Below are 23744 nucleotides of genomic sequence, written 5' to 3' on the forward strand. Positions count from 1 at the left end.
TGCATTGCAGCAAACATATGTTATTAAGTGAAAGAGCCTGTTCAAATTTAATCAGCTGTTCTTTGTAAACATATATAATGCGACAAACAAATATGTTTATATAATTTAATTACGATTTTAAATTTCTTTACATTTATAGTTTGAAAGCATAAAGTAAGCTTAAGAGAATCAGCAAATTTTGTTTCAATAAAATAAAAACCATACGCAATTTCGTTTCAAAATTACATTGAGCGCCATTATTTATTACATCGTATGTGTGCAAATGAATTCGACTTTTGACTCCTGTCCACGCTGGGCTAATATAGTTCAATTGTATACAAAAATCATAGAATATTAGAGAAGAATTCCAGTTATTTCACAAGTGCATATTGAGACTGTTTTAAAATTTAAATCTTAAATAGTTCATGAGCTTGGAGTATCTTTCAGTGACTATTTATCTCAGAAGGGTAATAAGGACGTTCAAAAGAAATATGCCTCCTATGTCCCAATTTTTCTGCAGGAAATCGCGTGCGAAGCCATGAGTATCTGGTTGTAATTGGTATTTTATTGAAAATTAAGAGTTTTCGTTATAAAATACTACGAATGTATTGACGAACTAGCTGTTACCCGCGGCTAATCGCGCATAATTGCTTTTACTAAGTAATATAAGGACTTTTCTAAAGATTGTGTGCGAAGCCGCGGGTAACAGCTAGTCAGTAATAAAATTTAGACAAAGCCATATTTTTTTTTAGAACAGTTGAATTTCTTTACTAGGTTTGTTAAAAACCACATATTGTGAACAAAGAGGATTCATACTTTTTCTATTAGAATCAAAATATTTTTAATAACAATATAACATTAAGAAGAATGTTACAAATTCAGATTATAATGAATTAATATTACTGTTAAATTGCTGCTATTTACACTTTTTTCATTAAAAAAATCAAAACATACTATATTTTTTAATTATTGTACTTTTGCAGACTAAAGGATTTATGAATTATATCGAACTCATGATACCCCACTTTTCTTCATTTGGGGGCCATATTTAGGTTGTTAAAACCTTTTAATTTCACGTGAAATTGGAGAATTAATAAGTAAGTGATACAGTCAAGACTTTGCCATTACTTGTATATAAGAACTTTATGACTCATAAAAAGTAGACTACCGAAGCAGTGTTTCAGTGCAATATGTACAGTAAGTACATGTAGGGTTTAAATCTGAGTTACAATGAGGTTATTTTTCACAGTTCTTAAAATAATTACTGGTGTTATAATGTATTTGGATTCAGAAAATAATAGTTTAATAATATTATTTAAGATATGTTTAATAAATATTTGTACATTTTTATATATTAATAGTATTAATTTTTCTTAACTGTAAAAGGCAAGTGTCTAAGACAAGAAACATATCAATAATTTTTAATACTGCTAATAGCTTTTCCTAGAAAAAAATTATACTAAGCATAATTGTATACATGAAGATTGTATTACTATAGTACTAAAATTGGTAATACTTGTAAAATTATTATCATTAACTTTCATGACATGTACACAGAAATCCAGCTGTGAAACTGTCTCATAAGATTGGGGAGGGTTGATCTGTAATGTTTGCTATTGTACATTTTCAGTATCTTCTCACTTGGCTGGGTACTCGTGAAATCATCTCTATTTACTTCTGCTAAGTCTATGACATCTTCTGCATCACACATCATCATCGGTAATGTACCACATATGACAAGAATTACCCAGTCAGCGGCAGCTATGATATCTTGGTGAAACTCCTCTTCTGATAGTCTCTCTGGACACCCAAGTTCCTTGAGTTTCTCATTCAGAGTTTGGAGGTATACATCGTAGAGTTCTTGTTGCCTACTCTCTCGCACGTCCTCACTAGCACTTGTCCACATGAAGTATAGAAGATCCACCATGGGTGAGGTGAACTTTGACAGTTGGAAGTCTATGAATTTCACATCCTCAACATCACCAGAATCAGTATGTTTAAACAACATGTTGTTGATCCAGAGATCTCCGTGGTTCAGAACATTCAAACCCTCTTTCTTAGGGTTGCTTAGTATTCCAATTGACTCTGCAATGTTTGCACTATTTAGTCTACTCAAAAACATTTCTACTGCAGATTTGCAATCACTGATGCCATTGACAATCTCTACAGCAGTTTTCACACAACTTTGCAGCCAAATTTCCATTTCTTCCTTTTTTACATTACTAGTTTTATATATAAAATCTTCTCCGACTTCCTTGATTAGGTTGGGATCATCTCTGTAACAAGCTACTGAAGATGCATGAAATTTAGCTAAAGTTTTAAAAAACACATTTACAATGTGAATAATCTAGCTTTTTGTACCTGTCACACATGACATAACCTTCTCTGCTTATATCTTTCAAAACCAATACATTTTTAACATTACTGTTATAATATGTAGGGCCAAATTGTTGGCCAGATTTTGAATGTAGGTATGGTAATACCTTATTATAAATTTTGGGTTCTTTGCTAAAGAAATCTCTATTATGGGAAATTTCTACAATCACACCCTTGGTGACCGGAGCTTTGACAATGAGTGAGGTAACCTGGGGGTCTAACTCTGGGATTGTGTACTGCACTGTGATCCTATACAGCTGACTTGTGTAGTTGTTGCCTGCTGCTACTGCTGGAGTGGCAGAGAACTTGACAACTGTCACTTCTTTAGTATCATCTTCTCCCTGTAGAGCTGAAGCCAAGAAAGAGTTATCCAACCAATCTGGAAGTTCCTGTATCATTTCACCTGAAATATAGTTTAATTTGTATAAACATAATTACAATAACTAATTAAAATACCTAATTATTTTAAAATATATTAATTTTATGGTAAGCATTTTTGCATAATTTTATAGTGATATTTTATAGTCAACTCTTGTTGATCTTAAGTACTAAAAAAATATAATGTAAACTAATTATCAGCATTTCTCCATTTCCTTAATTGGGATATAATTTCACTGTCAATCAATGTTTTGCGTTAAATAAAATGAAATAATTCTTAGTTAGTAAGTCTAGTTTAGAGTACGGCAAATCCTAGATAAAATCCTGTCTCATTGCACAAAGTACCAATTGTTCAAGTTCTCCATCAGAAGGAATCTGATCTACCTTGTTGTCCACCAAAGTGTTGAGGTGTCCCCAAACGTCTCTTAGGCTAAATGGTCATTGAGAGAAATCTCTTCCCTTACATAATCCTTTCCCACTGCAATCTAATTTCCATCTAATCTAGATGATTAGATGGTCAGCATCAGTTACAAAATACCTTTGCACCTCATCCATTCCTTTTCATTATAACAGATTTTAAAGATTGTGGCATTCAGAAGGATTGAAGTCTGGCCTTATTTATCATTTGATTAAAAATTTAAAAACTATGTCGTTAATTGATTGTGTTTAAAAAATTTTTTAAACGTGAATATCACTCAAGTAGTTTTTCATATCATAATGTGATTAATGTACTAGGGAATTTCTTTGTTATTTTATATACAGGGTGTACATAAAGTCCTGCACATGTATAATATTTTCTGAACGATAACAGATAAATCAACAAGATTTGGTATATCAACACTACACCTAAAAATCTACTTTTTTAAGGAACTATCGGTTTTCTGCAATATCAAGGGGACGTCCCGCAAGGAGTCAGAAAAAAATCTTAAATAGGAGCATAGGTCAATATGCACATCATTTTAAAGGGCTTATCTAGCAGAGTTTAATGCCCCAAACCGCACTCAAAAAGATTGATCCAGTACAAAATGGCGGCTGTTCAAAGGTTTTACTTGGTTACATTTTATTAGTAGTCATAACCCCAGTAAAGCGAAACTGCAACCAACGAATACTGCAGCTAAATACTACATTATGCTTGTCAGTTGTACAGAAGTGAATTATGACGTTATATTGATTACGGGAAAACCTGATAACAGTAACAATTAAAAAGCTCTTATCTTTGGGTCGCAGTTTGGACTCTCCTATTAGCCAGTCTATTCATAGTAGGCTATTCTAGTTTTCTTGTTTTAGTAGTGCTGTCCAACCTTTCTATCAGTGCGCTTTAGTACAAAAGAGTTTGTCGTATTGCTTGTAGTTCTTCAACTACACTATATCGCTTGACGAACGTGAACGTATAACACTTCTTATGATGGTTGGTTGGGGAAACAACAGACGATCACACGACGAAGCATGTCATTTATTTAATGACTACTTTCACGAGAGGCAGCCAGTTTCTAGAACAACTGTAGGGAGAACTGTTCAACGCTTTATGGAAACAGGAAGTGTTTCAGATCGTCATAGGTCAGGAAGGCCCGCTACTGCGACAACCGAAGACAACTCTTTAGATGTAGGTATTGCATTCATTTATTGAAAACCTGCAAGAGTCCCTACGCTCAGCAGCACAAACTCATGACATCTCTGTTACGTCTGTTAAAAAAATTCTGAAAGGGTCTAATTTTAAACCTTATAAAGTTCATTTGGTGCACGAACTCAACGATAAGATAAGACCCAAAGATAAGAGCTTTCTAATTGTTACTGTTATCAGGTTTTCCCCGTAATCAATATAACGTCATAATTCACTTCTGTACAACTGACAAGCATAATGTAGTATTTAGCTGCAGTATTCGTTGGTTGCAGTTCCGCTTTTTTGGGGTTTTGGCTACTAATAAAATGTAACCAAGTAAAACCTTTGAACAGCCGCCATTTTGTACTGGATCAATCCTTTTAAGTGCGGTTTGGGGCATTAAACTCTGCTAGATAAGCCCTTTAAAATGATGTCCATATTGACCTATGCTCCTATTTAAGATTTCCTTCTGACTCCTTGCGGGACGTCCCTATGATATTGCAGAAAACCGATGCACATCAGGTTAGTTCCTTAAAAAAGTAGATTTTTAGGTGTAGTGTTGATATACCAAATCTTGTTGATTTATCTGTTATCGTTCAGAAAATATTATACATGTGCAGGACTTTATGTACACCCTGTATATACAGTGCTGGCCAAATTATTAGACTAAAGCACATTTTTTGTTTTTTCTTCTCAATTTTTTCTAAAAAAATTTTTAATTTCATGTTGGTATATGTTAAAGTATATACCCTCATTCGTGTGTTACTTTAGAATAGTATTAGCAGAAAATTTGGCGGGTGGCAACACTGCCTGTTTTGTTTATCATCTGCCTTTACAAATCTACCAGCTGCATAACCACAATCAGGTTACAGTTAATTTTTTATATGGTTAACATGTGTTAGGTTCAGTAGATCTTTCTATTAGTGTGTTCTGTTATTATTAAAGTAAGTTTAAGGTCATTTGTGAGTGTATGAAACCACTTTTTTACTTCCTTATTGCCTATTTATAAAATTATCAGGAAATGGGTAAAAAGAGGACCTTTCATCAAGGAAATGTGCTGTGGCCAAGGTTCTTTTGGAAGAACAACATTACACACAAACTGAAATAGCACACAGACTAAATATTTCACATAAGTCAGTTAGTAGGATCAAGAAAACACTTGATATCAGTGGTATTTATAAAACCAGCTGTATCAGAAAATGTGGCCGGAAGAAAGCGTTAAGTCCAAGGATGGCCATAAAGTTGAAAAACATGACACTAGTCAATAGAAAAATGACCAGTAAGGTTCTTAGTGACCAGTTAAGAAATTATGGCACAAATGTTTCGCCCAGGACCATCAGAAGAACCTTGAATGGACAAGGTCTTCGAGCATGCAGGCCTACAAAAAACAAAAAATAACACCGGCAAAGGCTAAGAAGAGATTGGAATGGGCCAAAGGCATTCAGTTCACTGATGGTGATTGGAACAAGGTACAGTACCCTCAGGATTCAGTAGTGAACTGAATCCCTTAGACCCATTCCAATCTCTTCTTAGCCATTGCTGGTGTTATTTTTTTTGTTTTTTTTTTTTTGTAGGCCTGCATGCGCGAAGACCTTGTTCATTCAAGGTTCTTCTAATGGTCCTGGGCGAAGCATTTTTTGCCATAATTTCTTAACTGGTCACTAAGAATCTTGCTGGTCATTTTTCTATTGACTAGTGTCACGTTTTTCAACTTTCTGGCCATCCTTGGACTTAACGCTTGCTTCCGGCCACATTTTCCGATACAGCTGGATTTATAAATACCACTGATATCAAGTATTTTCTTGATCCTACTAACTGACTTCTGTGATATATTTAGTCTGTGTGCTATTTCAGTTTGTGTGTAATGTTGTTCTTCCAAAAGAACCTTGGCCACAGCACATTTCCTTGGTGAAAGATCCGCCTTTTTACCCATTTCCTGATAATTTTATAAATAGGCAATAAGGAAGTAAAAAAGTGGTTTCATACACTCACAAATGACCTTAAACTTACTTTAATAATAACAGAACACACTAATAGAAAGATCTACTGAACCTAAAACATGTTAAACACATGAAAAATTAACTGTATCCTGATTTTGGTTATGCAGCTGGTAGATTTGTAAAGGCAGATAATAAACAAAACAGGCAGTGTTGCCACCCGCCAACATAAAATTACCAAATTTTCTGCTAATACTATTCTAAAGTAACACACTGTTACGATCCAGGCCCCACGTTGGCTGTGCGATTTTGCTACGTTCGTCGTCCCCCGTTTGTTGTGCCAATTTGCTCACGATTAGTTTTCTAAGTGTGCTGCCCCTCGTTGGTTGTGCGACTTGCTACGATCAGTTTTTAAACCGCTTTTTAACATGTGTTGTAGTCCCCTGTTGGCTGACTCATATTGTTCCAAGTCGGTATTTAAATAACGATCAAACCTCAATGTCCGTGGTGTTGTTGGAAGTGTAGTTTGTATTAGTGAAAGTAGGCTACACGTTATATATCACTAGCACTGTGTCTATATATATATATATATATATATATATATATATATATATATATATATATCTCAGGTTTTTTAAGTAGGTTGAATGATGGTTCAAACTTAATAATACTCTATTGAAAGTTCTAATCAATATTATTGTTTATATCATAATAAAGTTCACAAAATATTCACTGTTCTTATCAATCACTTTGAATCAAATAAGTAAGAAAATAATTTTGTTACGATCCAGGCCCCACGTTGGCTGTGCGATTTTGCTACGTTCGTCGTCCCCCGTTTGTTGTGCCAATTTGCTCATGATCAGTTTTCTAAGTGTGCTGCCCCTCGTTGGTTGTGCTACTTGCTTACGATCAGTTTTTTAAACCGCTTTTTAACATGTGTTGTAGTTCCCCTGTTGGCTGACTCATATTGTTCCAAGTCGGTATTTAAATAACGATCAAACCTCAATGTCTGTGGTGTTGTTGGAAGTGTAGTTTGTATTAGTGAAAGTAGGCTACACGTTATATATCACTAGCACTGGGTCTATATTTATCTCAGGTTTTTTAAGTAGGTTGAATGATGGTTCAAACTTAATATTACTCTATTGAAAGTTCTGATCAATATGATTGTTTATATCATAATAAATTTCACAAAATATTCACTGTTCTTATCAATCACTTTGAATCAATTCTTATCAATCGTTTTGAAAGTAATATTCTTTAAGCTAAGCTTATTTTCTTACATACCACATTTCTTTGTAGATGGGATAGTCAATGAAAGACAAAGCAAATGACTTTGACGTCAATTTATTTTATGTTATACTGTCTAATTCTACTCACTTTGCTTTGATAATTTGTTCACTAACACAACATCCCATCCCTGATTACAACTTTAATGCACTATTGTACAGTTTCATATTTCATCACTACTGTACCAGGAGGACCTACACGAGTACACGCCCTTGCTGCTTCAAGTCCAGAGAGAGAAGAAAGATTCTCCGTCTAAAACCACGCATACCGGCTCAAACAATACTCATCCCCTCTCCCGTTCAAATCAGCGTCTTCACAATTGAATATAATTTGATTCTTTTCTCATAATTGCCGAAATTTATCACGTTCACTATAATTGATCAATTTAAGTCTTTCTATTTTTTTTATTATTTTTCTATAGCTTTTTTATTTAAATTTTTTGCAACATGTGCTTTCTGATGTCATCAATACGCAAGTCATTTTATCCCACAATTGGCTTTTCTGCGTAATTTTATTTAGTAATTTTGTAAAACACGAATTTTGGTTATGTTTAACTTATTTTAATTAATTAAATTTGTTCCCGTATAAAGTTTAATATATTTCTCCGTTATTAATTAAATAAATCTCAATTCCGATAACATGTGATTTACTGACGTCAGAGTCTGCTAATTCCCCGCGAATATTTAAATGACGTCGTAATTTGACCTGTCACAACACGAATGAGGGTATATACTTTAACATATACCAACATGAAATTAAAAATTTATTTAGTAAAAATTGAGAAGAAAAAACAAAAAAATATGCTTTAGTCTAATAATTTGGCCAGCACTGTATATATAGGCAGTGAAATCTAAAACAAATTAACCCTCCAACTGTTGTTCATCAAAATTTTGATAAACACAACCCAATTATGATTGTTGTTCATCAAAATTTTGATGAACAAACATTCTCTTGCATAATCACTCATTACAGTATATTCCGGCAACGTATCGATTCGATTCATGCACCATTGGATTCGGGAAAAAAAAGCCTAAGGAATACTATAGTTTTTATTCCTTTTTGTATTGTAGTTGCAATGTACCAAGTTCGTAGTTTGGAACGTAAAAGATGTGACCGCCATGTTGTCGATGCCGTCTGAGTTGTTGATGTGACGAGTCGTGTTTATTAGTAAGTTTTAGTAGGTTTATTTGTGTTTTAGTGTTGTGTTTAGTGTGTGGTGAATTGTTAAATATTGCAGTAGTGCAAATAAATATATTTTAGAATAAATACATTTTTCGAAAATTTTTCGCAAAAGTTTTGAGTAATGACAAAATGAAACTTTTTTCGACTCTTCAAAAAAAAGTTATGGAATTTATTTTACTACTGCTGTATAGTTTACTTCATTCTGAGTAATAAAATATGCAATATAACATGTATTGAAGTAAAACTGTATTAGTAAAACTTTTATTAGCAAACTCTTACATATACACCCTATTTTCACAATTTATGCGCATCGCTGCTTTTTGTTATATAGTGTTATTATAGTTTCATAAATTTGTAAAATGCTTATGTGTTTCTGAAACTAGAATAAATTTGACATAAAATGGATATCTCACTTTTATAGTTTTCTTACTATAACTTGGTTTGCTAGGTATGGTCCCCCCCAAATTAAAAAATAAAAAATGTAAATTTTTGAATTTCATGGAAAAAAATTTTTAGTTAACATTTTTTTAAGGCCAAATTTAAATACTAATATTATTATATGTTTAATTCTGAACACAAAAATATATACTTCTATATATATTACTTTTAATTTATATTTTTAATAAATTTTTTAAAAAACCCTTGCACGAGGCTCGAAAACATGCTGCCACTACAGGAAAAAAAATGACTGCCAGTTGGAGGGTTAAACAAAGTCCATTGAAAATGAACTATTTTAGACAAATAGGAAATATCATTAAATACATTTCCATACTAAAACATTAGATCAAAGTAGACAAACTTATTAGCAAATACATGAAACTTTATAAAGTAATGTAATATAGCCCTTAATAAAACCAAATTTCTATAAATTTCATTTTAAATAAATTGTGACAGTGAAGTATGAAAATACTCATTTAACTTTTTAGTTTTATTCTATTTAATGTAGTGTTATTTATTAAGCGTTTTAAACTAATAATTCACCTTTATTTAAAATTAAAAACACTTAAAAAATGTTTCTCTACTATAAAAAAGATTTCCAACAATAAACTTTATTTTGTAATTGCTTTGAACAAATATTAATTGATTTGAGCCTCTAATGTGTTTATACAAATTTATTGATGTCAAATAATGGCTGTTTTTGATAAAGGGCAAAAATTATTGGAATTTTAATTTTTACTGCATGTATTACAACTATATGCATACTGGGGTTACATGTTAAAATATCATAACTATTTATAATATTCACAACCAAATCATTAATACATTGATTTATTTTTACATCATTTGTAAAATTTTGAAAATTGGTTTTCATTATTCTCTGGAATGCATTATTTTATTTTTCTTAAATATTTCTTTTGTAAAATTAAAATTTCTTAAATCATTTGTCTGTTACTAAAAAAATCAATACAAATCTTAAAAAGTAATTGAAACCATGCAAATTAAATATATACTGGTATATAATTGTAATATGATGTTTATTGAATGTCTCACCAATATATATGTATGTACAAACAAAATGAGACCTTAAATGAGTAAAGCTTATAAATTATGTTTTGCAACTGCCAGTATTTGACACTAATCCAAAAAGGCTGCAGTTTTACACCCTCATAGTTTTTAAGAGCAGAGATCCAAGGACTGTGCTGATTGTGTTTTTAGACCAAACAGATAATATATCTTATAGAATTGAGTGAGGTTTAGAGATGTAGGTATCTCAATAAAAGATTAAAAACAGCTACTCATTGTCTTGTTTATATACATTTTAAACAAAAGATAAGTTAGCAACTCATTGCCAAGTTTGTTTGTTATTTAATAAAATACAGTGAGATATTCATACTATCTTATACAACAACCTGTGCCACACACACAGTAGTAGTTCTCCAGTGAGATGAACAATCCATTTGAAACAACTATATATCCTCATAGAACAGACAAATTTTGTGTTTTCCAATAAACTATAATTTATTTATATCTACATTTAAATATTATGTTTATGCTTTTATTTCACTAGTGTAATAAATTCAATGGTTAAAATTTTTTAAATATTTAATAATACAGTTAATTTAAAAACAACTTATTAGGAATTTTAGATAGTTAAATAGATTTGTAATTTTTGTTAAGGCGATTTGTGTTTTGTGATATTGCAAAGCAGCTTTAAACAATTAAAGATATTGGCTCTGGGTGTACCTATATTATTTATCTAATACACTTCTAGGTTGCTGTATCACACTTCAAAATTTGGGATGTCTTGGAACCACTGAGATGTTCAAAGACAGTTTTAATTATGTAAGTAATATTTTCACTGGGTACTAAAGGTATCACAGTTGAAATGTTCATTTAAAATCTAGCAACTATGAAAATAAAAGTCCACTTCACATTCAAAAACTTTCCACAGTGAGTATTTTATTATGAAAATAAATGAATTCATCAGTTGGAAGTACCCTTGTAAAAGTAACACGTGCAGGTCAACATGGGACTCTAATGGTGATGTTAGGAAAACAAAACCAACTTTATAGTTTAAAGCATAACACTGTAAAACTAAACAGTTATGTATTTCAAATATATTTTAAAAATCATTATTTATTCATGTCTACGGTAATATAATAAAAATTAACGGTATGTTTTTCTTGAAGTGTGGCCAAGGAGGATGAAAAATAAACTAAACATTTTTTATCACATTTTAATATTTTTTCATATCAGTTATTATTCAAAACTGTGAATAAACCTATAGAAATGAGAGAAATACAGCCATTGAAGTTACCATTAGGCATTAACCTAGGCAAAATCCTAGTAGTGTATTTTGCCAGATTAGTTATCAAATTGATGTTATTTCAGCGTAATATTAAGATTGTTAACTTACAAAAACAATCAAATAAATAAAATCAGTAAAAATCAATGTACCAATATGCTTATAGAATAAATACACATACCGACTAAAACGTAAACCTCTCTTCACCCAGCCTTTTGTCCCCCCGAGGTATTACTTCGCGGGGGAAGACATAAGCGATTTCGCTCTTCCTCTACTTTTGTGTGGAGAGTTCACTATTCCATAGCCTGGCGCCTCGCCCTTCTGTCTTGCTCTTCCCTCCTTTTCTTTTCTTCCTTCCTCAGCTCTTCGATGACTTCCCTGGAGAAGTCCGTTGCTGCTTTCCATGTGGTTGCAGATGCGAGCATTTATTTCACTACGTTTTCTGGCGTAATCACCACATCGCTTAATCTTTCAAGCTTTCGTCGCTGCAGGTAAAATCTCGGACATGTGAAAAACACATGCCTCCCGTCCTCCTCTAGCCCTCGACACTTTGGGCACTCTGGTGAGTCCTCGTGTTTATACTTGTGTAAGTATTTACGGAAGCATCCGTGTCCTGTGAGTATATGCGTCAGGTAGTAGCTGGGATCTCCAGGTTGGCGATTTATCCAAACTGCTAGACTCGGTATGAGCTGATGTGTCCATCTACCCTTTTCGGAGTTGTTCCAGTGGGCTTTCCAGTGCTCCAGACTCTTCTGTCTTTCTCTTTTTCTGCAGTCATCTACATTTTCTTGCTTATGGATTCTACACTTGTATAATCTCCTGTATTCCTCTGCTAGGATCTCAGTTGGCAGTATTCCCGAGATAACGTGCGCTGCATCCCTGGAGACGGTTCTGAACGCACTCGTAACTCTCAGTGCCATTTGTCGGCCTACATGATATATCATCCTCTGGCACTCCTGCAGTTCTAGTGCACTTGCCCAGATGGCAATGCCATAGGTCAGTATCGATGTAACTACTGACGCTAGCAGGGCTCGTCGTCTCGGTTTTGGCCCACCTACGTTTGGCATGAGACAGGATAATGCCCCTCCGACAGCTGCTGCTTTAGTGCTTGCATGCTCAACTTGGTATTTGAAGTTGAGGTGTGCATCGATCATCACCCCCAGGTAACGGATGGATGGTTTTCACTCGATCTCGTGCTCACCAACTTGCAGCGTGATCGTTTCGAGCTCTTTCCTGCTTGTTATGAGCACTATGTCTGTCTTGTGCTTGGCCATCTTGAGTCCTTGTTCATTCATCCAGACGGCGTACTTACCAAATACCACCTTGAATAAGTTTTTGATGTCCTCCAGATATTTTCCCACAATTACGAGGGCGACATCATCTGCAAAAGCGACGGACGTTACCATCCTTGGTATCCCCAATCTAAGTAGGCCGTTGTACATAATGATCCACAGAAGCGGTCCCAATACCGAGCCTTGTGGGACACCTCCAGTGACCGTGTATCTCTTGATTCCATCATCTGTCTCATACTGCAGAATTCTGTTTGTAAAGTAGCTTGCCACTAACTTTTGCAGGTACTTTGGGATGCCGAAATGGTCGAGTGTTTCCATGATTCGGTCCCACCTTGCAGAGTAGAAAGCGTTCTCCATGTCCAGCATCACTACTGCGCAGTATTGTTTCTTGCCGTTTTTCCATCTATCTCCTGAAACAGCTTCCTTCGCTGTGTTGACTACCAGGTTAATAGCTTCAACAGTTGACCTTCCTTTGCGGAATCCAAACTGTCTGTCCGATAGGTGCCCCTCAGCCATCACCTCGCATACATGATCCGTTCGAGGACCTTGCCTGCCGAGTCAAGCATGCAGAGAGGACGGTAGGCCGATGGTTCATAGGGTGGCTTTTTCCCTTTTTAAGAGAAGAACCAGCCTCTGCAGCTTCCATTTGTCTGGGAAGTAGCCTTCTTCCAAGCATCTGTTGTACATGTGGAGAAACATGTTCGGTGCCAGCTTTATCGCACTTTTTAGGGCAACATTTGGAATGCCGTCAGGTCCGGGAGCCTTCTTGTTTCCCAGTCTTGCACTCGCGATGTTTAGCTCCTCTAATGATATCAGCGGTATCGGCTGCTCTGAGCTGAGGTCACCGATCTAAAGCTCCGGGTGTTGTGGGAAAAGATTTGTGTGTGTGTGTGTGTGTGTGTGTGTGTGTGTGTGTGTGTGTGTGTGTGTGTGTGTGTGTGTGTGTGTGTGTGTGTGTAAAGTGCCCTTGTTTTGTGGAGTGACACGATTTGTGTTCATTTCAACCATCTTGGATTTTTGAAGTGTAAGTTTGGTTTTTACATATAAAATTTTTCTGTTGACTTTAGTAATGTGAGTTCATCGCTACACATTAATGAACATATTATTCCTTAATGTTTTTGGCTCTCGGAGAAGAGAATCTGTTCCATTCCTCATAATATAGTGTTCTATTTTTTAAATGTATAACGATGACAAATGTCCGAAATCCTGTTATTTTTACAAATGAACGATCATTAGTAATACATTTTAAACAAAATAAAGAGTTTGATGTAAATCATGATTTCAAGACAATTTGCACTTTGAAACTATTATGGTTTAGAGAAGGTGGAGGAGTTAGTGTTGCTGGAAGGAGGGAGAAGATGGGCGGTTGGATGCAATGTCAACAATCAAGGGTTCTCCAGGTTCAGAGTTATCTAAAACCCCAGGATGACTTAGAACACAGTGACATCTTCAAAGTGTGGATCAGTAACATAGTTGAAAAGTTGGTTATATCAGTATCCGTTGTTGGTTGTGCAGTCAGTTATGTTGTTTGGGCAAATTGTTTACAACAACATACATTAATATTACTTGGTTTAATAAAATTTCAAACAACGGTAAATGCCAAATTGTGCTATGTCAATCAATATTTACCTGCACTTTAAAAGATTTTAAACTAACTTTAGAATTGATTCATAGTTCAATTTTAATCAATTTTCTGATAGTTATTGAACATAGTTCAATATCAAGCTTCTGTGCACCATGTGACACTCAGCTGTGCACTTTTCCTTCCACTTATTCTTTTATCAAACTTAGGTCATGATTTTTCTCAAATCATATACTTTTATGTAAATGTAATAACAGCATTTTGAATAGGTGCTGACAATAATCATTCAAAATCAGTTTCTGGGGAGTGTCCAAGAGTTTTGGTAGACCAGTTTCTTATATTAGGGACTTCCATATAGATTCCAGATGGTCCCTGAGACAGAAACTTCAAGAGGTCGAAGTCCATCAATAGTGAAGCCAAAGTTGGTTAATCTTAGTAGCAAATAGTTTGTAAAGGTTAAAAGTTTCTTTGTTCTGTAAAACTATTCTTTGTTATCGGTTGTTAAATGTTGCTTTGTAGGAGGAATAAACTTATTAAAAGGCTTTAAGAATATGTTGTTTTGTACCTGGAATATTCAATATGGCGTTTAAGTCCAAAATTCTTGTTAAAAATGAGGTGTTTTAATGAAACTAAAAGAAACTATTTTGAACATTTATTTTTGATAAAGATTTATAGTTAAGACGCTCAACAAACAATTAATATCTACAGTTATAAAAAAAGAAAAGATGCTAATAATATAGTAGGTATACAAGTTATAAATGAACCGCTAACTGCAGAAAGGCATCAAGTCCAAATTAACGGGTTTTCCGTTTTTCCTTCAAAGTTGTTGTTAGGTTTAAGACTCGTCGTTTACACAGCAGAAAGGAAACATGTCCGCGCATTGCTATTGCAATGGCGACGTCTCGAATAACCTATTTACTGCAGAAAGGGAACTAGTCCTGGACTTGTTCCCCTTCTGCAGTAACCAGCTGGCTGTCAGCGCTCGCGTGGCAGACGCGATAACTAACGTTCAGTCAGCTGAGTCGCGTCAAACAACGATCATAGTGCTTTGTTTATTCATAACATTATTTAGTGCGGTCTCACTGATTACTTAATGCCTCATCATTGAAATAAAATGAGTAGTTCAGAAGAAGAAGGACAGTCGAATAAAAGAAGGAAGGGTGTAAAGAATGAAGAAAAGTACAGAAGAAATGTGATTAAAAAGTCTAAGGTAGAGGGCAAAGAGCATGTAAACTGGAAAGGCAAAACTGTACCTGCAAAAAATCCAGGCTCCAATGTTTGCAGGTAAATATAGTTTTGTTCAATAGTTTATTTTTGCATACAATGTTTGGTTGATACATCTCTTCACTTCTAGTTTTATTTTAAATTAGCCTAGTGGTCTTGAACGATAACCTAATCATTACATCAAATTGGCCCGACGGTAACATAACCTCAAAATATGGTAGGCCTAGGCCTATTATATTTTTGACACATTCATCATAATATTATACTCTTGTTATTAAGCCTGTTATTGTTTCAGCTGCAAGTCCAACTGCCTTCAAAGCTTTTCGGAGGGAGATATGATAGAAATATTTTCAAAACTACATAATATGACAACCAAAGTAGAACAGGACATTTTCATCCAATCTCTAATGGAAGTTAGTCCTGTTGAAAGAGAAAGATCCAGACCTGGGTCATCATCTGAAAAGCCGAAAGCTTTTAGTGTAAGCTATTCCATTCTACACAATGGCAAACGCACCAAGGTATGTAAAAATGGATTTATGACAACTTATGGATACACTCCTAAACAGTGTTACCGTTTATCTCATTTGTTGCAAGTAAATGAAATCCCAACTGACAACAGAGGAAAGAACGTTTCAGGAAATGCAATACCCGGGTCTGTCCTGACTCGATTAAGGGCCCATGTTGAATCATTCCCAACAAAAACCCATCACTATACAGGCAAAGATAAACAGTACTTCTCAGCAAACTTGAATTTGAAAATTATGTATGATATGTTCATAAAAAAAAACCAAAACTTTCTTACAACAACTTTGGGAAGTGAAAAAAGGCTCTCATACAAGTTCTTTTGGACTTATTTTAATGAAAACTACCCTGACATTGGTTTTGACCGACCAGTTAAAGATGCTTGTGTAACTTGCGAGGAACTAACCTTGAAAATAAAAAGTCCTTTTTTAAACGAGAATGCCAAGCGAGTAGCTGTCGCCGAGTTAATGGTACACAAACGTAGAGCTAAAAAATTTTATGCCTCGTTGCAAGAAACAACGGAAAAGTGCAAAAATGAGTTGACTAGTGTTGGGATCTGTATTGATTTTATGATTTTTCCCCATGATTTGTAAAATTGTAAAATAGTTTACCGCAGAAAGGAAACATGTCCTATGTAAAAAAAAATTAATAATCAGCTCTTTAAAAATATTTGATTGACTCAATTTCAAAATATGATCTTTAAAAGGTCAGTCATATAGAATAAAAAATAAATATTTAAATATATGTATGTACATATGGATTTATAAGGTTTTTTGTCGCTCCTGAAAAGTTGGTTAATTTGGACTTGATGCCTTTCTGCAGTTAGCGGTTCAAATATTTGCCACATCAATAAAATCTTAATAATAGTGATGATGAAAGCATTAATAATTATTTGGAGGAGACCCAAATTTGGAATTGTTCCATAATTTTAGGTAGAGCTGCTTTAAATCTTCTAGAATTGAATAACTTAGCCAATACCTCATCGCATTTGCCAGTTTTAAAATCTTCTGCACTTAAATCTTCTGTATTGACAACTTCATCTGCATCACACATCATATATGGAAGAGTTCCACCGATTACAAGTAGTACAAAGTCAGAGGCTGCACGAAGTTGATCCTCCAACTCATGATCAGACAGTCGTTCTAGACAGCCCAACTGCTCTAGGCTGGAGTTTAGAGTCTGCCGGTAGAGAGAGTACAGTTCTGTCTGTCTGTGTTCTCGCACTTCCTCATTTGCACTGGTCCATATGAAGTAGAGTAGATCTGACACTGGCGATCCCCATCTTAATGTCTGAAAGTCAATAAATTTAGCATCTTTCACTTCTCCAGAGTCTGAGTGTTTGAACAGGATGTTGTTGACCCATAAGTCCCCGTGGTTCAAGACATTCAAAGCGTCTGTTTTGGGTTTGCACAGATCTGCATAGATTTCTGTCACATGATCTATTTTACTGTAATATAAATTAGCAGCTTGCTCTTGCCCTTCCATTTCACAAAGTACTTTCCAAACACTCTTCATACAACAGTTTAGCCAAAGAGAGACTGTTTCATTTTCTGCTGTGAAAAACTGCTCTTCACCAATTTCCTTTATCAGTTCAGGATTATCGTGAAAGCACACTACAGAAGAAGCATGGAACTTTGCTAAAGTTGAAATGACACATTTACAGTGAGAATAATCCAGCAATTTATACTTATCGCACGTTATGTAACCATCTGCTATTAAGTCTGTTAGAATCATTCCATTTTTAATTGGACAGTTATATGACTTTGGGCCAAACTCACAGTTGAAAATTTTGTTAATTTTTGGTAACAGTTCACAATAAAATCTTGGTTCCTTATCATACAAGTCTGTGCCATCATTTGACATTTCAGTGATGACACCTTTCGTGATGGGAATTTTGATGATGAGTGAAGTGACCTTGAGATCTGACTCTGCAACAGTGTACTCCACTCTGACCCTATACAAGTAACTCATATAGTTATTGCCTGCTGCTACAGCTGGAGCGATAGAGAACTTGTCAATTGTAACTTGATTTCTGTGTTCTCTTTGGAGGAATGAAGCCAGAAAGGGTTTGTCCAACCAAGAGAGATGTTCTTGAGATTCTTGTGTCATTGTATTAGGAGTAAAATCGTATTACACAATACGTCTGAAAAAGACAATGTTCACTATTAGTTAAACTAAATAAGGCAATTATTTTGACCCTAAAATGTTTTTGTATTGAAAATGCGTATTAAATATGACTGTAATTGACTAAGTTTTCGGCAGAACATCTCCCACCAGTAGCTGATGACGAAATCTAATTTCTGTCTATCTTTATTCATCTTTATACATTATAACTGTCGAACTTGGTAACGTACAGAGTTGAAATTTAATTAAAAACCTGTACTGCCTCTATATCAGTAGAGAAAATGGTAGAGAGTGGTCCATTGGGTAAACAAGTGGCAAGTGGCCCGGTTACATTGGTCTTATGGGTAATCAACCATGAGAAAAACACGAAATAAGCAATTTAGTAATTTTAACTTCACAGCAATAAATAGTAAAGAATGTTTGTTTGCCATGTTAACTGTGATTACTGATGGAAAATGGGATGAACTGAGCATGCATCTCACATATCTGAGCGCTCAGAATAAGAATTTACATGCAAAATCACGTTAAATAGAACATCAAACACATAATTCACGTTTATGTTACGTTAGTGTTGTCAACTTTTACGTTCCTGTTGTCAAATTTATGGTCAATAAGTAGAAAACTCTTTAAAAAAATTTTCTACTTGTAACATGGTAAAAGATATTTCAGACTTTGGAAAACATCTCGTAAAAATCAGATCATCTTGTAAAAAAATGTATAAATAAAAAACAATTATATCGATATTATAAAAATAAAAAAAGTATAACAAAGACCTGGAATTTTATGACAAAAATGATAACAGTCTTGAACACAGACGCACACAATTGCATACCAATCAAGGTATAGATCTATATATCTATATTAGAACAATATAGAGAATCAGGTAATTTTATAAGAGAAAACTTAAAATTTTAAATAGATCACTAAACTTGTCAATATTTTTCTTAAATAAATGTCTAGTGCAATAACATTATTAAAAATGAAACAGAAAAAATAGAAGAAGACAGAAATAAAAAGTCTTAGAATTAATACAAAATGCAGAAGCAAACTTTAAGAATTTGAGAATAAACTTATACAATCTTCTAGATGACAAATTTAAACCAGACCTTGTAGAAATACAGTTCAAAAATGGTAAGAGGACTGTACATACATTAAACAATGCAGAATCAGATTCATTTACATTTGATGTAGAAGATAAAGAAAAAAGTCAGATATAGTCAAGAAGATTAATAATAGTACAATTGATTTAGATGATTTACAAAATATTTCTGGAGGTCGACTTTATAAATATAGATTTAGACCAAAATACGGTTGTGGAATAAGAGAAAATCTGAAATTCTAAACATACAAAATTTTTTTTATGGACACAATTTTATTAGATTCAAAGCATTTACATTTCAATTTCACTCGCAACAGATTTTACATAAAAGATAAGACAATTTTATTAGACTCAAAGCATTTCCATTTGAATTTACTAGCAATAGATTTTACATTGATTTTAAGTAGATTTGACTACATTTCTAGTATATTCTACATTGATTCGTGAGCTTGCTTTTCTATTAAATATAATACATTCTTATGTTATTAACTCCACTTATAGGGTTTATCTATATATATTAATGCAATGAAAGTAACTAAAACCCTTTTAAAAATCTTTTTATTACATACACGTGTTTCGGTTTTTAACCATCATGGTTAAAAACCGAAACACGTGTATGTAATAAAAAGATTTTTAAAAGGGTTTTTAGTTACATTCAATACATTAATAATACATTCTATAACCTGAATTAAGAAAAATTAATTAAAATAAAATAAGATAATATTTTTAATTATTTTGTTTTTTTGTAAATGGACTTCTTGAAAGAGTTAAACGAGGTTGGTAAATTCAAGTTACAAATAAAAGAAGATAAATAAATTAAAGATAAGTGAGAAATACAAAATTTTGAATTTGGAAAGAATTAAAGATAAATTTGGAAAGAGTTAAAGATAAATTTGGATTAACAATAATTGCAGAACTGGAAGATTTCAAGGTACATTTGCCAAATAGATTTTTTGATATATTGGATGATAAAAAGATCAAAGAAATCAACAAAAAAGATAACTTACATTTAATATTTGTTGTAACGAAGAAATTAAAGAAAAAGAATGTAATATGATTAATATAATAGAATACAGATTTTTCAAAAGATTTAGAAGATTTTTCGTTTATTCATAGCAGATTTGACAACATTTCCAATAGATTTTTCATTAAAACAGCTTAAGAAAGTAGAAGCAAACCTGAACAGTAAAACAGTTATAGATTAGTTATTTTCGTTATTTTAGTTATTTATTAGTTATTTTCATTTTATATGTATTGTTTGATTTTACAGATTCGTTTATTGTCCTTTAAACAGTATTTTACATTGATTTTCGGCGCTAGGAACCCCAGCGCACTTATATACACACACTTATTTACTTATATATACACACCTTCAAAGTATTAAATTACTTACAGCAGACTATAGACTATTTAGGAAAACTAGTAAAAGTATTTAAAACAATGTTTATAAGTATTTATTTTATATTTATATTATCAATAACGAGATTTTTTATAGACATTTTGTTTTGATGATAATAAAACGCTATAAATGACAATGTTACGTAATATCAAGAAACAGAGCGACCCAGGTATTACCTCTGTAACAATCACCGACAAACTGACGAGAGAGGGAAATCTCTACTGGTAAGGCCCAACGACGATCAATCAGAGTGCTAGAACGCTATTTTTGGACCAATCAGAAACGCACCTATTTCGGTCGCTTAGAATACGGTTGCAATTAATTGTACTACTGATGGTCTTTCTTGATGGTTTTTGTACAGGTGACCACAGAGACCTCTGTAGAAGACCACATCAACCGCATGAATATGATTTAATAAATAGCTTAGTTTAAATCCTCAGTGAGTCGTTTTATTTGTAATTCCCGCCAAAAGAAAAAAACAAATGTGTAGGCCTATGTGTAGTCGCCATAATGGTGATAGGTTAAACTCCCACCAAAAGCGCATACAAGGGCGCAGCCACCGCCGCTAAGGTCGAGGATTTCCGTTAGTTGCTAATCAATTACAAAAGTGTCAGTTACACTAAATTTTTAAATTGACCTTGTCTGATAATATTCCTATGTTTTACTAAACAGCTGATTCCAACACTGCGTGCACTAACATAGCCCGGTATAACAACTATCCGAATAGTAGAATTAAAATTCCTTTTACACAACCATACAAAAACGGAGTTTCATTAATTATTTGATAAAAAGCACGAAGAAAGTATAACGTATATGGTATTTTTGAAATCAATAAAAAATACACTTACTTTTGATTAAGTAAAAAATGGGTCATTATATTGTGAAAAAATTGACTCGAACCCTAACCCTCCTGCTTGCTGGATGTGAAACATCTTTTAATTATAGTCTACTATTTAAACACTAGATAAAATTTCATACAGATTCGTTCGCGTAAAAACGTTTTAATATAGGTACCAATAAGAGAGCTGTGACAGTTTGAAATGTTTGACCAAAATCAATTTTTTTGAGAGCAGCGAGTGAACGACGCGACCAATAATCAACTTGACCACATTAATTTGTTGATCTTGTATTTACGCACAACCTCGTTCATTTAAACTTTGCTATATCTCTTATAGTTTCCGAGATCCCTTTAGTGTACAAAAGATTTGGAACACACTGTATAACATGTTTGTATCTTTTTTCCCAGGATTTCTGAATAATTACAGTTTTAAACTGTAATATTATACTAGCACTTAAGAACTTTTGAAAGTTTTAATGGATGACCCTGTAAAATATCTTGGTTAATAAAAACATTTCAATATGTTAGCCTATATAACCTTATTTATATTATCAAAATACCATAAGTTATCCCCGGGTGTTTTAATTGAAATATGCATGAGATTTGACAAAAACAAAATGTATTTATAAATCAAATCCACACAAACTGTGTAAATATAATTCATATGTATACTAATATAATTTGACCCAATCATTGTTTACAAATTAGATTGAAGAAAATTACTACCGTAATAATAAATATTTGAGAAATATCTACTTTTTAATGTTTGGCATTAAAAGTAGAAGCAAAATATCTACACACACACACACAATTTAAATTATTGGAATAAAAAGACAAATATTTAGCGCTTCTATATATTTCGTGGGATTTTATACCCACATCTTCAGGAAGCTAAATCAAAATATAAAGAACAAGAAACACAACAAATAAGAAGAAAATAACTAAAAATATAAATACGTAGCTAAAAAATTCAAGTGCAGATGTTATATCATTCATTAATGGCACAGAAGAAATTCGGAAAATTTAATTTAATCTTAAATTTCAACCATTTGGGTATTTATATGTTAAAAGTAACCGATGGGCTAGGTCGAGATTTTTTAATTTTAACCTATTTCATTTTTTTCAGGACAAGGGAAGAGCTTATTATTTCCTTTAAGTTCATAACATTCTTCAACTTTGTCTTGTTTATGCTCAGCAGCATGTTTGGCCAATGGCTTCTTCTTGTCTTTATGAAAAATATCAAATCTGTGCCCTGTTATTCTGACTCTAAGGTGGTTAAATGTTTGCCCAATGCACTGATTGTTACATTCTTAGAGTTACAGTGTACTTTGCCAATGATGGGATAGGGTATATCATTTACGCTACTTTCGCATTCCCTAGAGTTTTTCATAATTTTGCAAGACCGCAACGTGGTTTGTTGCACGGTTCACATCCATTTGTAACGGGTTGGTGTAATTTACGGTGTTGTACGAGTTTGTTTTTTTAAATTTTGAGGTTTGTTGTTTAAATATTACTCTAGGAGCTTTAGCCATAAAGTTTGGATATCTAGAGAGGAAAGTAAGACATTATGGGCAATTTTCATATGATATATAATGATAAAATAATAAATCAAATGTTTGGATGATCGATGTGTAAGATTTTTCAATTATTGGTTCTAATAAAACATCTACACTGTACTATCTACTTACTAATGTGTCTGTGCCAGCTAGATGTCTACAGAAGAGAAGTGAGTACTGTACAGGTGATGCCGAGTTGGCGTGTAGTAGCCTAGCCTACTCTACCATGCCGTGTGAAGAACAGCACATTTAACCAACTGGAATATCCGGTCTGTGACCTCGCCAATCTGCTACTCACCTAATTGCTGTTCTCTCTATATATACAGTGTACTCGTATCAGGTTCAGGACCAGATTAGATAACAGCTATTTGTTTATTCTAAACTATTTAATTCAATATTTTGTACCTTTAAATTATTTGCAAATATATTCTTTTTATAAAATAATAATAATAAAATGCAATGCAAATTCAACTATAATATTTACTCAGCTTCTATTATAAATAGTTAGTTATCCAACTTAACAAAGAAACAATATTAAGTTTTTAATTATAAACTATTTCATTAACACTTTTGATCCCGTGTAATGTTTTATGGTGTGGTATGAATTTGCGAATGATTCAAAT

General features: G+C 33.3%; 1 protein-coding gene across 2 annotated transcripts; it reads right to left on the reverse strand.

Moving 5' to 3' along the window:
* Positions 1–1272: 1272 nt before the first annotated feature.
* On the reverse strand, positions 1273–23386 carry LOC124360666. Of its 2 annotated transcripts, XM_046814488.1 has the most exons (3): positions 23254–23386; positions 16942–18248; positions 14999–15119 (listed from the first exon to the last, which is right to left on the reverse strand). In XM_046814488.1, exon 2 carries the CDS (start codon positions 18212–18214, stop codon positions 16994–16996), a length of 1221 nt encoding a protein of 406 aa, XP_046670444.1. In that variant the 5' UTR covers positions 18215–18248; positions 23254–23386; the 3' UTR covers positions 14999–15119; positions 16942–16993. The 2 variants fall into 2 exon arrangements, with proteins under 2 accessions (XP_046670452.1, XP_046670444.1); XM_046814496.1 differs by lacking the exons at positions 14999–15119; positions 16942–18248 and adding an exon at positions 1273–2758.
* Positions 23387–23744: the final 358 nt, after the last annotated feature.

Source organism: Homalodisca vitripennis, chromosome 1 (assembly GCF_021130785.1).
Source record: "Homalodisca vitripennis isolate AUS2020 chromosome 1, UT_GWSS_2.1, whole genome shotgun sequence".
Lineage (NCBI taxonomy): Eukaryota > Metazoa > Arthropoda > Insecta > Hemiptera > Cicadellidae > Homalodisca > Homalodisca vitripennis.